This window comes from Heliconius melpomene, chromosome 21 (genome assembly GCF_056956725.1).
Source record: "Heliconius melpomene rosina isolate 202511_hmr_F chromosome 21, ASM5695672v1, whole genome shotgun sequence".
In the NCBI taxonomy this organism is placed as follows: domain Eukaryota; kingdom Metazoa; phylum Arthropoda; class Insecta; order Lepidoptera; family Nymphalidae; genus Heliconius; species Heliconius melpomene.
In genome coordinates, this window is record NC_140409.1 from 1,142,046 (window position 1) to 1,155,603 (window position 13,558).

General features: G+C 33.3%; 2 protein-coding genes and 1 long non-coding RNA gene across 21 annotated transcripts in view; 1 reads left to right on the forward strand and 2 right to left on the reverse strand.

The window, feature by feature from the left end:
- Positions 1–2,542, reverse strand: part of LOC146526767 (sensory neuron membrane protein 2-like) — a 39,743-nt gene extending 37,201 nt beyond the window's left edge. The window contains exon 1 of one of the 2 annotated variants that reach the window (XM_085206699.1): positions 2,220–2,538. In XM_085206699.1, the coding sequence (XP_085062825.1) occupies positions 2,220–2,336 (117 nt within the window). In that variant the 5' untranslated portion in view covers positions 2,337–2,538. Of the gene's footprint in view, positions 1–2,219 lie in introns of both variants that reach the window. The other variant, XM_085206700.1, reaches the window with a different exon arrangement.
- On the forward strand, positions 909–9,525 carry LOC146526769 (uncharacterized). 2 transcript variants are annotated; one of them, XR_014879346.1, is made up of 2 exons: positions 909–1,253; positions 9,018–9,525. It is a non-coding gene; the product is annotated as an uncharacterized LOC146526769 (long non-coding RNA). The 2 variants fall into 2 exon arrangements; XR_014879347.1 differs by lacking the exon at positions 909–1,253 and adding an exon at positions 1,598–2,015.
- A 1,007-nt stretch (positions 9,526–10,532) lies between these two features.
- Positions 10,533–13,558, reverse strand: part of LOC146526770 (zinc finger protein zfp-1-like) — a 41,452-nt gene continuing 38,426 nt past the window's right edge. For all 17 annotated transcript variants that reach the window (XM_085206688.1, XM_085206686.1, XM_085206680.1 and 14 more), the window contains one exon: positions 10,533–13,426. In XM_085206688.1, coding sequence (XP_085062814.1) covers positions 13,391–13,426 — 36 coding nt within the window. In that variant the 3' untranslated portion in view covers positions 10,533–13,390. The remainder of the gene's footprint in view (positions 13,427–13,558) is intronic.

Sequence of the window (13,558 nt, forward strand, 5' to 3'; positions counted from 1 at the left end):
ACCCAAAAGGGGTGAAATAGAGGTTGAAAGTTTCTATAAAATATTTTATATTATTAAAAATAAATTTCAGAACTGACCATTGAACTTGGCGTACATTTACATCTCACTTCTTAAGGCATATATCATATTACTGAACTTGGCTCTCATTTTACATTTATGATTTTGATGGGATATCATTATTTTTTGTACAGAAATCATAAGTAGATAGGTTCATAACGTAATCAAAAGCAAAGTATTCTTTTTTCAATTTGGGCATTACAAGTAGTTTTTCCTACAGGAAGCTATAATTTAGGTTTAGCTAGGGTAATTTTTGTAGTCGCAATTAATGTAGTCACGATAGCTCAAATGGAGAACTGTGCGAACTCAGTAATCGGAAGACTTTGTTCGAGTCCAGGTGTCTCCGGTACGAATATTTTGGTGTCTCGGTCATACGCGCAATATATTAAAATAAAGAAAATAATTTAAGGCGTTTTTAATAATAATAATATAAAATCCTTATTTCTAGAATAAAATTCCAATTACAATAATTCTACAATTAACAATTGACATAGAATATGATTAAAAAGCGACTGACATCTGGCTAACAAGAGCTTCGTTGATGAGCTCTAATGTGACTGACATAACCGACTTTACCAGAAAAAGTTCGGCCACATTCACTGCATATCAGCACTCCCCCCAAATAATTATAATCAATAGCCTCAGGTACCCGGGCCTTAAGCTCATCGCGTCTAAGATTGAGCTCATGTCGTCGTTTTATTTCAAATTCCGACACCTTAGTGCTAACGATACGTCTCCTTGTATCGCAATAATTGGCCGCCATGTTTCCGCTTGCCTACCTGCAGTTCGGAAATAAAGACTCGTTTTGTCATTCTTAGTTCCGATATCCGGGAGATATGACCGTTGTAGAACTTCTGTATTACGAACACGGTCCCACCAACGGATATTCATAATATCGCGTTAACACTTGAGATGGAAGCGTTCAAGTGTAGTAATATGCTTGCGATAGAGGGGCCATGTTTCAGAGGCATATAAGAGAGACGAAACTACAGTTGCCCTGTATACAGCTAATTTTGTAACGAGCTTTAAGTCATGCGAGCGGAACACCTTGTTGCGCAGCCTGCCAAAGACTACGGCGGCAGCTCCAATTCTGCCGTTAATTTTGGTATCAAGGAGGCATTTCGATGTAATGGTGCTACCCAGATATCTGAAATGGTCTACCTGTTTGAGCGGGTGATCGTCGAGCTTTATCTCAGGTGAGCCTCCGTTCAGTGTGTCATGTACCATCACTTCAGTAAAAAAAAATCGTAATTATTTAATTACAAAATCGCTATTGTTAGTAATTTGGCATTAACCATTTCCATGTTTTATTGTATAGAGGGTACAAGCCTGTGACTGCCAGGGAATAAACTATTATTTATTAATATTTTAATTCCTTCGCTCTAGCACCAAGAGTGGGGAACGGAGTGTCTTACTCAACACCAGGCTATCTCTGCCTACCATGCTGACCCCTATATGCGGTATACTGCTGATCTACAAGTCTTAAAAAGGAAATAAAAAGTCATCGCACCGTAGCCGTTAACAAAAATGTTAACAAAGTCACACTAAAAGTATTGCTGGTTTGGTCTCGGGTCTCGGGAATCTTTCGAAGTTAATTCTGCACTAGTATTCCATATTTGCTCTCATTAAATAAATCTGAAAGTAATATAGAGGTACAGGTGTTTCTGTGTGAGAAAACCAGTAAAAGTACCTTCGTTCAATACAATATGTCTTATATAATATTTGTCTATGAATCTCGAGTGTAGTGTTTGTTGTCGCTTCGAGCATGCGACACTATGCACTAATGTAAGGTAGTTCTGCTGGTGTTTATTTTTAAAGGAGTCTTATAACTTCAATTTAAGGTCGACTTTCCTATGAAGAGATTTAGTTTAAAATTGACAAATAGAACGTATTTTGTGCACACAGCTTATCGGCAGCGAGCTACGCGAAGGAATCCATATCCATACAGTCTGTTGTAGGTAAGTGATTACTAAACAATTAACATAAAAAAACAGCCAAACAGACTAGAAAATAACAGACTAACAAAAAATCACTTAAGTTCCGCCACTCGACACTCGTTCTCTATTAAGTTTGTGAGTTCTCCAATCAGTTCTCCTCTTCCAGGTTATACCTGGTTGGTTGAGAACAAACTGAAACGCGAAGCTAAGTAAAAGTCCACTTACGCTTTTAATAATATTATTGACCAGCATAGGCACCAAACCGAAACTAACGTAACTGGCGACGGCCACCAGCACGACCCCCACCGCCGTGGTGGTAATGCCACAAGTTAAGGAACACATTACCGTACAACTGCTACTACACACTGACACTGCTAAGATAAACAACAGTACACTTTTGATTCAACGATTAGATTTCAACTAAGTATTAAATACATTGATAATTTTTATTTTAATAATAAATTAATATAAAAAATCCATCTGTTTGTCCGTCTTTTTAGTGAAATTGTGAAATAATGTGATATTTTGATAGTAAAGTACTTGCTAGGTGAAACAGATACGCGTATGTGAATGATACAAGGCTTATCTCTACTGTGATTGATTGCATATATTTATGCCAAATATTGTTCGATAGCTACGACGCGACGCGACGGTGTCAAAAAGTAAAATAATGTTACTTAAATTTTAATTAATATCTCTGAGAATTACGCAGGTAAACCTACGGAACACTCGCAAGCTTGGAGACGGATTAAAGTAATCAATTATAACATTAATTATTTGCTAACCGAGATAAAACGTAAGTGACGATTGTGCTGATATTGGTTGCTTAACAATTGTTTTCTTGTTCATTAAGTACTAAATATTATATTATGTATTAGTAGTTAGGTACATTTTTTATGTTGTTGTGCGGCGTTTAGTTCCGCTATACAGCGTAGAATCACATAGGTTTCGCGCGCGTGGTAGGCAAAGGAAATTTAATAATGAGTGTAGAACTCAACGCGAAGGACTTCCACTCATTTCAGTGAAATTATTAGTTATTATTTATTTTACACGCGATGGTTGTGTAAAAAAATTATGTGTAAACGTAAGTAGACGCGACTATTGCGGGGTCGATTCCCACTCAGGGTAATAAAATATTGAATATTTTCATTTTCTCACTCGCTCTAGACCTCATTAATTCGGCGGTAAGTGGGGAACGGAGGTGTCTTAACGAGGAACAGAGTGTCTTAACACTAGGTTAACATTTCCAATTGTTTACCCTGCTGTGTGATACAAACATTCGAAATCTTATATAGCCTCATTTAAAGAGAGTAAACAAAAATAATACAGTGACATCTGAAACAGCTACGTAGATAACCTTTACTATATTAATAAACGTAGCGTAGTTTGTAGCGTTCACAAAATTTTTATGAATTAACTAGAAACTAGACTTTTTAGAAAAAAAATGTTGCTTATGGTACAGTGACAAGTGTGCACTTCTGCTGCTGTTGAAAGCGAAGCAGAATAACGAGCCATCCATAAAGAGACAACAACAGTGCGCAGAGCAGCGGGTGCGATAGAGAAGACAATGAATCAGTTAAAACCACCCAGATGAAAATCAACTAACCGGATTGGAACGTTAGGCCTCATATCTGTAAAAATACTTAAATCTGACATAGAGGGTACCATTGAACGAGAAAATTTGGACTACTATTAAATATTTTCGGTTAAAATAAACATAAATAATATATATTTCGAACATAAATGATATTATGTTATATTACATTTTTTTTAAATATGTTCCAAGTACAGACACCGACCCTCTTACGATTTTATTATAAGTATAGATATAGATATTTGAATTAATACAATTACAATAAATAATTACAATTCTGGTAAAATAAAATGTGGTTGGTGGTGGTGATACGATGGGTGAAAATAAGAGAACGGAGTACTCACTGCAGAGAAAATTTGAAGAACAACTTGATTCTTGATTTTCGCTGCCTGTTCGAAGAATGAAGATAAAACATAATATGTATGAAATTCATTTACAAATAAAAAACATTACTGCATAGGTACCTCACTTGAAACTTCTCCCATAAACATCTATAAGCCAGAAAGGTCACTGACAGGTAAACTCCGATTACTCCACGCAACTATGGAAGCACTAAACATCGACATCGCTACACCTGGACCTGCCGTCTGCTCTTCGGATCTTCTAAGTGTAAAATGCCGGTGTTCCTCAAGTGGTGTTTAGTTGGTAGTAGTCGGATAGTAGTCTTTTCAAAATGTATGTATGTATTTTAATTTAATTATTGTTATTTATTGATAAAAAGACGTTTTATCTTCATTTTGCACAATCATTTATTTATTCACACTACTCTCATTTATGAAATCGTATGAAGAGTGAATTAATTAAAAAAAACTATTACAAATTAGTAATGAAATTACTAACAGACGTTTGATTATAAAGAGTCTTCACAAAATTTCAAAATGACGAATACTTTTAAGTGTTCCAAGCGTGAACTATTACTCCCATACATTGAAGCATGAAAAAAACTTAAAGCTCTATCATGTTTCTCAAGACAACATGTCTTTTATGTTCAGCGACAATCAACAACAACGATGGACGGAAGCATCCCGGAAAAATGATTCGTTTTTAAAAAAGAGCGGAAATTGGTTATATTCTGAATATTTGGTAACCTTACCAATCATTGAAGAAGTAACACCTGAGAGAACTCGCCATTGACGTCTTCTGGAAAACACGGAAGACTCTGTGTCTCTTATGGGGACATATGAGAATCAACGAAGAGACGAAAAAATACCTCGCCATTTAGTGAATATGGCTTTGAACACATCTGCAATGCCTACGTTCAGGGCTTACGTTCAATAGGAGAAGAATTAGCACCTCTTTAAATTATGCGAGGTTCCTGGCAAAGATTTTATGATTGAAGAGTTACTTGTTTTTAAACGGTTTTATTTAGCTCACCCCGTTTGTTTAATATATTTTTTTTTATTTTTCAAATTTTTGTTAGGGTTCATTATGGTAATGATAATCATGATATACCTTTTTGAAATCCTCGTGTTGAGCTCTTGAATTTGTTACACATAATGTGGTATTCGAAACCAAAATTTAAATCCGTTCAGCGGTTCTGGATATACAAGGTAATAAAGAATATTGCGTACATATATACGTACATACATATATACAAAATACGCGCGAAAAACTTAACCCTTCCTTAGCAGGCGGGAATAACAACTTAAGATAATTTGGTTTTTAATAAACTAATTTAATAATACATTTTTACTACTCCTACTTTTTATTTACTGAAACTTTTTTTTCATTATTTTTTAATATATATATATATGCTCCAATAAAAGTTTAATATCTGAACTTCACCTATCGCACTATTTCATACTTGATGCTTGTGCAAAAGTTCAATTGTTTATCTTAACAAATAAAAAAGTTATCGATTTTTGATCTGATACAGACCTCGATTTCCCATAGTGCGCCGTCGTGACAAATTTGTCCCATTTTACTTATTATGTTGATTGTTGGAAAAAAACAAGAAAATTATTATTAATATAATTTGTAAAATATTCAGACCACGTTTATTAATCAATTTAAAATCAATTCTTATTCTTTAACAAACACAAAAGTAGCAAAAAAGTAAACACAAAGTAAAAATCAAATTTTATAAGATCGTAACAACTTATTAATAAAACTCTTAAAAAATTATATTGAAATATATTGAAATTAGTTAATTAGTTATTAGACCAAATAATGCATTAATAATAATATTCTTTATTAGTGCATTTATTACAGACTTTTTTTGTATATGTGGTACTTTACAGAAGATTTATAATCTTTACTTGTGAGTTTCATCACACAGAACGCATTGCCCCCAGAATTCTTCGGAAAATGCCAGCAGAGTACTTAACACTAGGTTTACAGATTCCCTCTACCTACACTACACTTGACTATATTTGGTCTCGAGCGTTTTTCTGAAATTCAAGCTTAGGTTAGCGAGAGTCCTTTTCTGATACCTCACTTGAACTAGCGGCAAAATTTGGTAAGTAAACCGATTTTGCCCCACTTTTCGGGCTATTATTTTTTAAGATCTAAACACAAATGTATAGTTATGAGATTTTTCCCTGAACTAGTAATACCTGTAGATGCTAGCTCCCTTTATTATTCTAGGTTCACCAGGAGTACCTTATTATTTATTATTAAAATTATTTCCTTCAGAGTGTCGAAATACACGTTTTTTACAATATAATTGGCCATATCTTTTTTTAAAGTACAATTTTTTCAGGAAGATTTTTGTTTATTTATATACTTATATGTTTATCAACTCGATATCTCCAAGAACTCCTGAAGTAAAGGCACAGACAGACGGATGGACAACAAAGTGGTTTTATAAGGGTTCCTTTTTTCCGTAAAATGTACGGAACCCTAAAAACTTAGGAATTGACTGCTAAAACTAGTGTTCTATTTTTTTCTCCGCTCCTGCGTCGCCCCTTAACATCCACGTCAACCCCGAGGCATGAAAATTTGTCAAATTACACCCCCAAATAGTGAAAAAGCAATGACGGACCAAAAATGACCCAGCGGCAGTTCTAGGTAAATTATATTTTTTTTTTCGAAAAGTATGACTGCTATAAAATTAATTATATTTTAACTTAGATACATGTGTCAAATTAGTAAAAGAAACTTGCGTATGGGACAAAAATGGGACGGAGGCGCTTCTAGTGTTAATCTATATTTTTATAATAATTCTATTCTATGATTTCTTTTATACGGATTTATTTATTTTCTACTTTTATTATTTTGTATAATATGCTATGTTTACACTTATATGTTTATTTTAAATTGTTGTTATTTACTAACAACATAAAAAAAAGACTATTAATTTTATGTTTTAAAATAAAAGAATACGTTTATTTAGAGACGAGTTCAAACTTTATCCTTTTCAACTACCATTTTTGGCTTTTCACCCAACGCTGGAAACAAATATTATGCTTAGTTACTAAAAGTATGTTATTGTTTTTTAATACCTATACGCTTTATCCCGCACAAAGCAGGGTAGGCAAATGCATCCTAGATACCTAGTGTTGAGACACTCAATTCCCATTAAGACACTTCCGTTCCCCACTTTACTACCACGTAGTGAGTGGCGGAAATCAACGCCGCGCTTTGCCTTGTTACCAGTTTACGCTTGCGCCCCTGCGCCTCGACGGCCTTATTGAAATTCCAATCAATTAATTAAATTAATGCACCGCCACTTACTTCAATATTTTAAACATCCTCCCTCTCAAAATAACAAACATTACGAATGCTCTATATAAAAAAAACAGCTGGAGATAGGTAGTTTAGGGAAGGTAGGGGAGCACTAAGATTATATTTACACTATTTTTTAAAAAAAATCAGACCTACGGGAACAGAAAAAATCTATACATCTTTTTTAGCCTTATAAGCCTCGCAAACAAAATAGCGGGCGATAACTAGTGAAACATAATTACGCTAAGACAGTCAAAATTAATAAAAAAAGAGCTTGTACAAAATTAATAAAAAATGTAACTAACGTAATTGTTCTCCATTGAACCAATAGAAGTATTTTATAAAGGACTGATCTCGTTTCAGCGCTTCTTCCTTCAGCTCAGCTTTCAGGGATCTTCTTAAAGTCTTAGCGGCGATGTTCGAATAGTTCACGTAACTAAAAACATAGTGTCAGTCATATCTACGAAAACATACGTACTGAGTAACTGACAACATCCACAAGTCGGTTAGGGAGTGTGGGCACATCTTCAAATTAAAGCTGGTTGCTTTAAGTTAACAAATGGTTTAAGTAAAATAAAGTTATTTTAAGTTTTTTAGTTTCCAATAGTTTATGAAACCAGAACTCACTTTAAGCCCGCCATTCTCCAGGTACTCATATTGCTACAAAATACCTAAGGTTTGTCTCTAATATAATAATTATTTCACTTCCCATTTGGCAGTTAACTTTTTAAACATATTTGACATATATTTAAAAATAAAAAGTAATTATATTGTTAGAAATGATGATCATTGAGGACATATAAGGACGACTCACATTACTGGCTGGCACTTTTATGGCTGTCAACGGCGACCGAGAAACATCGCTAACGTCACTCTGCCCGATTAATTCTGGGGAATTGGATATTGCTTTTAGACTGCTGGATAATTCCCTTTAATCTATACTGATAAAACAGTAAAAATATTTTGTCTGTACATTTAATATTTTTGACTGAAGTGGATGAAAGGGGCTATTAAGACTAATACAAACCAAAAAATATATTTTTTAATGTCTTGTCTGTATGTATGATAACGCTAATCTCCGATAGTACTGAACCGATTTACTTAAAACTTTCACCAATTGCTTTGTTTTAACTCAACTTAACATCTAAAGTTTGTTTCATCAAAATCGGTTCATTAAAAAAAGTTTTTGGCATTTGAATGAACTCAAGGTATTTGTTTGTGACAAATCTGTATTTTTAACCGACTTTCAAAATAAGGAGGAGATTCTCAATTAAATATATTCGATTTCATTTTGATATTGGATTATTCGATTCGTTTTGGGTTATTTTACAAAGAATATTATAAATCCTTACCCAAGTCAATAATTAACATTTAAGGCTGTTTTCGAACGAGTAAATTAAATTATTCATTGACATCAAGACATGTGACTGCAAGTCAATTCTGTTTATTAAATGAATAATCATGTAGTTCAAGCGGGCGAAGCCACGGGAGGGCCGCTAGTTGTTTAATAATTATTGGAAACCTTGTTTGCATTCATTTCCTTTCCTACTTTATTTAATATTTGTAATAGTTTCTAAGAATGTATCTATTACACGTTATAATATCCCTTATTGAAGTGGATTTATCAAACAAGTTTTGATTCGTCGAAAGAATTTAAAGCGAAAGATTTCTGTTTATTTTTGTATTTGCATTACAAGGTATAAAAAAATATTGCATGCGGTCTTCTTCTTCTTCGTGTCATATGATTGCATTATCCGTTGCAGATCGACAAGTGAGCAAGCATACGGACAGTCTGGGCAGAAGAGTATTTGGGCATTTGGGGTGCCTGATAGGAGCCTCCATGTGGCGCACACTGGAAGCAGCTAGGTCCGGTAACGCAGGCCCTAGGCTGACTGATCCCGTCCTCACAATGAATTTGAATGTTCAAAGGCATGCGGTGTTTATCTATATATATAAAAGAACTTGTCCTCACTGACTGACTGTGAAACGTCCGCTAGTCTCAAATATAAGTATAAACATAGTCTTAAGGTAATTCTATTATACTGCGTCACTTCTACGAGTAATGTGTTGAGGCATCGAGACGTGAATACCCAATCTATACTAATATAATAAAGCGAAAGAGTTTGTTTGTTTGTTTGAACGCTAAGATCTCTGGATCTACTGGTTCGATTTACTTTGTTTTTGTTTTGTATGAAAGCTGCATTCTTCAGAAGTGCTATAGGGTATATAATATTACATTACACATATATACTAATAAATTAAAATACTTTGTACATGCAGTTTATTCTGCCATGTTAATAACAACCGTCGTCGCTACGCAACCGTTACCGCGACATTTTGATATTCATCCTTATGAAAAAAATAAATATAATAATCACTTTTAGCATTCCATCTAGATTGAAATTATATTTCTATACAAATTATATTCTTATATTTCAAGCAGGCGTAGCCGCGTCCGGGTCCGCTAGTACCTAATAAAAATAAATGTTGGTTTGTCGCGGATTGTAACCAGCGAATATGCGAGAGGTCATTTTAACGTCATACTCTTTAGTAGTAGAATACGTTATTATAAACGTGTTAAGGTACAAGAAACTAGAAATATTTTTAAATAATCTATCACCTAAAAACTATTTTTAGGTGATAGATTATTTATATTCATGATAAGTTTGGCTGTGTTAATGTCTCGAACATTGGGTGGTGCGTGGGGAATGAGTTGTCTGAACTTTAGGTTAGATGTTCTTACCCTGCTACATGCAGTATACAGGAGGATACGGGACAGTATACTGTATGTCCGTACCTACGTCTTAAAAAGGGGTAATAAGTGTTTGCATCACTTATTAATATAGATAATTAATCAGTGTTGTTTTTTGATCCATTAACATGATTATAATAATTATGATAACCACTACTAACATAGTATACTCTCAATGAAATAGGGCATTTTCTCTCCATTTTGTTAAACTTTATCTTGACTTATCTATCGATCGTATAAAAACACGATAGTATGTTAAAAGTAATAATTGATAATAATGCATTCTTGTTTAATTTATATCGATATATTAGATTTTGTCATTATTAAAAATAAATATCACAAAGTCAGCCAAACTATATGCTAATTTGGCTACTGACGGATTATTCGATTCTTTTTGGGTATTTTTTGTAATATGCAATCATCACAGTTTTTCTACAAAGAATATTATAAATTCTTACCCAAATCAATAATTGAACATTTAAGGCTGTTTCTGGACAAGTAAATTAAATTATTCAATGACAACACATTTGACTGTCAATTCTGTTTATTAAATGAACAATCATATAGTTGAAGCGGGCGAAGCCGCGGAGGGGCCCCTAGTCTTGTATAATTTAATTAATTTATTAAAATTATTACATAAATACTTTTAATATTAAAATTTACAAATAATTACCCATCTTAGTTCGAAGATAAACAAAAAGAACACAATATACAATTTCTACACAAAACCCGAAAACTGTCAGATCGACATGTAAATTGATAGAGTTTATCACTAGGACTCATAATCACAATCACTTTACCTTTACCGTCATAACCACCGTTGCTGTCTCGTCAAATCATCACAATTATAATCATCCCTCGACCACGATATCAGTATATTAGACAGGTAGGCCGTTCTCGTGTTATTCTACAAGTCAAATACACATTTTTTAGAGCTAGCCTTTTCAGATTTTGCATACAATTGCATAAAACAATAGAATTTCGTAAATTTATTATGAAAACAGTGACTATGAATTTGTTTGAAATTGTAAAAGTTTGTTTGAAATTGTAAAAGTTTGTTTGAAATTGTAAAAGTTTGTTTAAAATTGTAAAAATTGTCGCATAGTTTTTTGTAAATTGCGATCGAAACATCAGTAAATGAAACTATAAGCACCAATTTCATCGTCACTTGAGAATAAAATTAAACATTGTAAGAGCATTGCTGACGTACGCACTTAAATATAGATTTAATTTCTAATCTAATATAGCTGATATTTTTATATTTATTTATTGATGTATAAGAACATTTTGATTTTGATTGAAATTTGCCTGTTTCATCAATACATGACCATAAAATAAATAAAAGTGTATATTTAAGTTAGTTACAATTAAGAGCGTGAGTATGAATTAGCCGAAACGTCGCGTGTAGTCCCAAATACAGACTGAGATCACAACGATAAAACCTCTATTGCTAATAGTAAAATTGCCTATTCACGATTTTTAGACACAAAAATCATCGAAGTACTAACATTAAACATGGGTTTGAAGCGGCGACCGCGGCGGCTTAACCTTATCCATATATTTTAATTTTTGAGCAAATTTTTGAGCGTTCTTTATCTGATATAGAGTATATTATGCTTTTTTTTTTACCAAAATGTATTATTACAGTTCGGACGAGATTTCTGTAATTTCAGGTAAAGTGGTTCACTACCAACACGGTCACCGATTCCATTAAAAACTACACGTAATTGTGTGAATAAAAATTATAGAGAAATAATGTATAACACATAAACCTAAACATAATCTTAAAACTATATTCAAATTAACTTAAAACACAGCTCGTCTCCTTGAAGACGAAAAGGGAAAATCGATTGAAAATCGAAACATAACCGAGTGAAACATCGATACATTTAATTAAAGATCGATATTAACGATGACGACACAGATTGTAGACAGGACACTGAGTTCACAGGACCATTGTATCCTTAGAACATAAGACTTATTTTATTTTTTCGCAGATTTCCCCAGCATGGCGTTTTAAAATCGAGCGGAAAATTGAGAACCAAGTGTCTAGACACTACTTCTCTCTGTCTACTCCGCGGAATGTGAGAAATGCGTGAAGATAAGAAAATATTAAACACAATATATTGTGACTGACGTAGTGTAGACGCGGGGACGGGGACTGAAAAAAATGTAACACACTTAGTGGTACATCGAATACAACATTTATTGGAAAACAGTCATTGAACTGTGAGAACGGAGTGACGTATCACTTGGCTCTTTATCTAGACTAGAATTATTATTAAATAATCCTAATTTTTATTTATGAAATCTCTTATTATATTGTTTGTTTACATTATTTAACAGTTTGTGGGAACATTAGACAAATCAATTTTAATACATTATAAAATATACATGAACATTATATATTTAACAATATATTAGAAATAATTTATAGTCTAGGACATCCACGCAATATAATCATCAAGGGAATATTCTGTAATCATTGTTATTGTAACCACAATGTTAATATAATACTATATAGTATTCTATATCTATACTACACTATAGATATAATATCTTCTTAATAGTAGTATGTAGTGATGTATTTTATATACACGTGGTTATTATGCATCGTTTGTCTATGAACTTACTTGACATCGTTACAATTGTTTAATTAATATTATAATTATATATACAGATACACAATATATATAGTGTCTTTGGTATGATCGAGCCACCGTGCGATTTCTAAGAAAATAGGATAAAAAAGAGAATAAATTTCTTTAAAATAGGAATAGTATAAGTATTTAAATACTAGTAAAGTTGGACGTTATAACAACGTCGTCGTTCACAGTCAATCCCAAGATCAAATAAAATAATTATACTTAACTATGAGGTTAACAAAACTTAATGTATCTATTATTCAATTATTTATTAGAACTCGAAGTATCCGAAACAACAACATTAACGTCGATACGAAATTTTAATATTATCTACAGTGCTGTCATTCATTCGTTTAGTGTATTACTTCCATGTATCTATGGACATATACTTTTTTAAATTAAAATATTAATTCCATCAACCGTGACTGTAAAACAACCTTTTTTGACATGTTTACCTTTTATCTCATGCCTCGGTGAATAAAGTATAGTATCAAGCGCTATACTAGTGATGTGAATGTAGTATGTTACTTTTCTATAGCCAATATTAAAATAACAGCATATGGATTTCCGATGGGAACTGGGAAGTGGGAAATCAAAATGGAGAATTGGGAATAGGAATTTAGAAATCGCAATTCAAAATAGCGTCGATGGAGAAGTCCCACCGTGGCCGGCGCTCGATCATAAGGAGGGCGCGTAGGGAACGCATGGCCGCCTCGTCCGTGCGCCCGTCCTGCTCATTTCAGCTGGGCTTCTGTTGCACCTCACGCATTATTAGCTGTTGGAAAATATTGGGAATTATTAATTGACTGGCTTGTGCCCCGCGCCACGACAGGCATCACTTTTATTTTCTTGCTCTGATTATAAGACAAAGCGCGGCATTAAGTTTCACCGTTTATGCAATATCTTG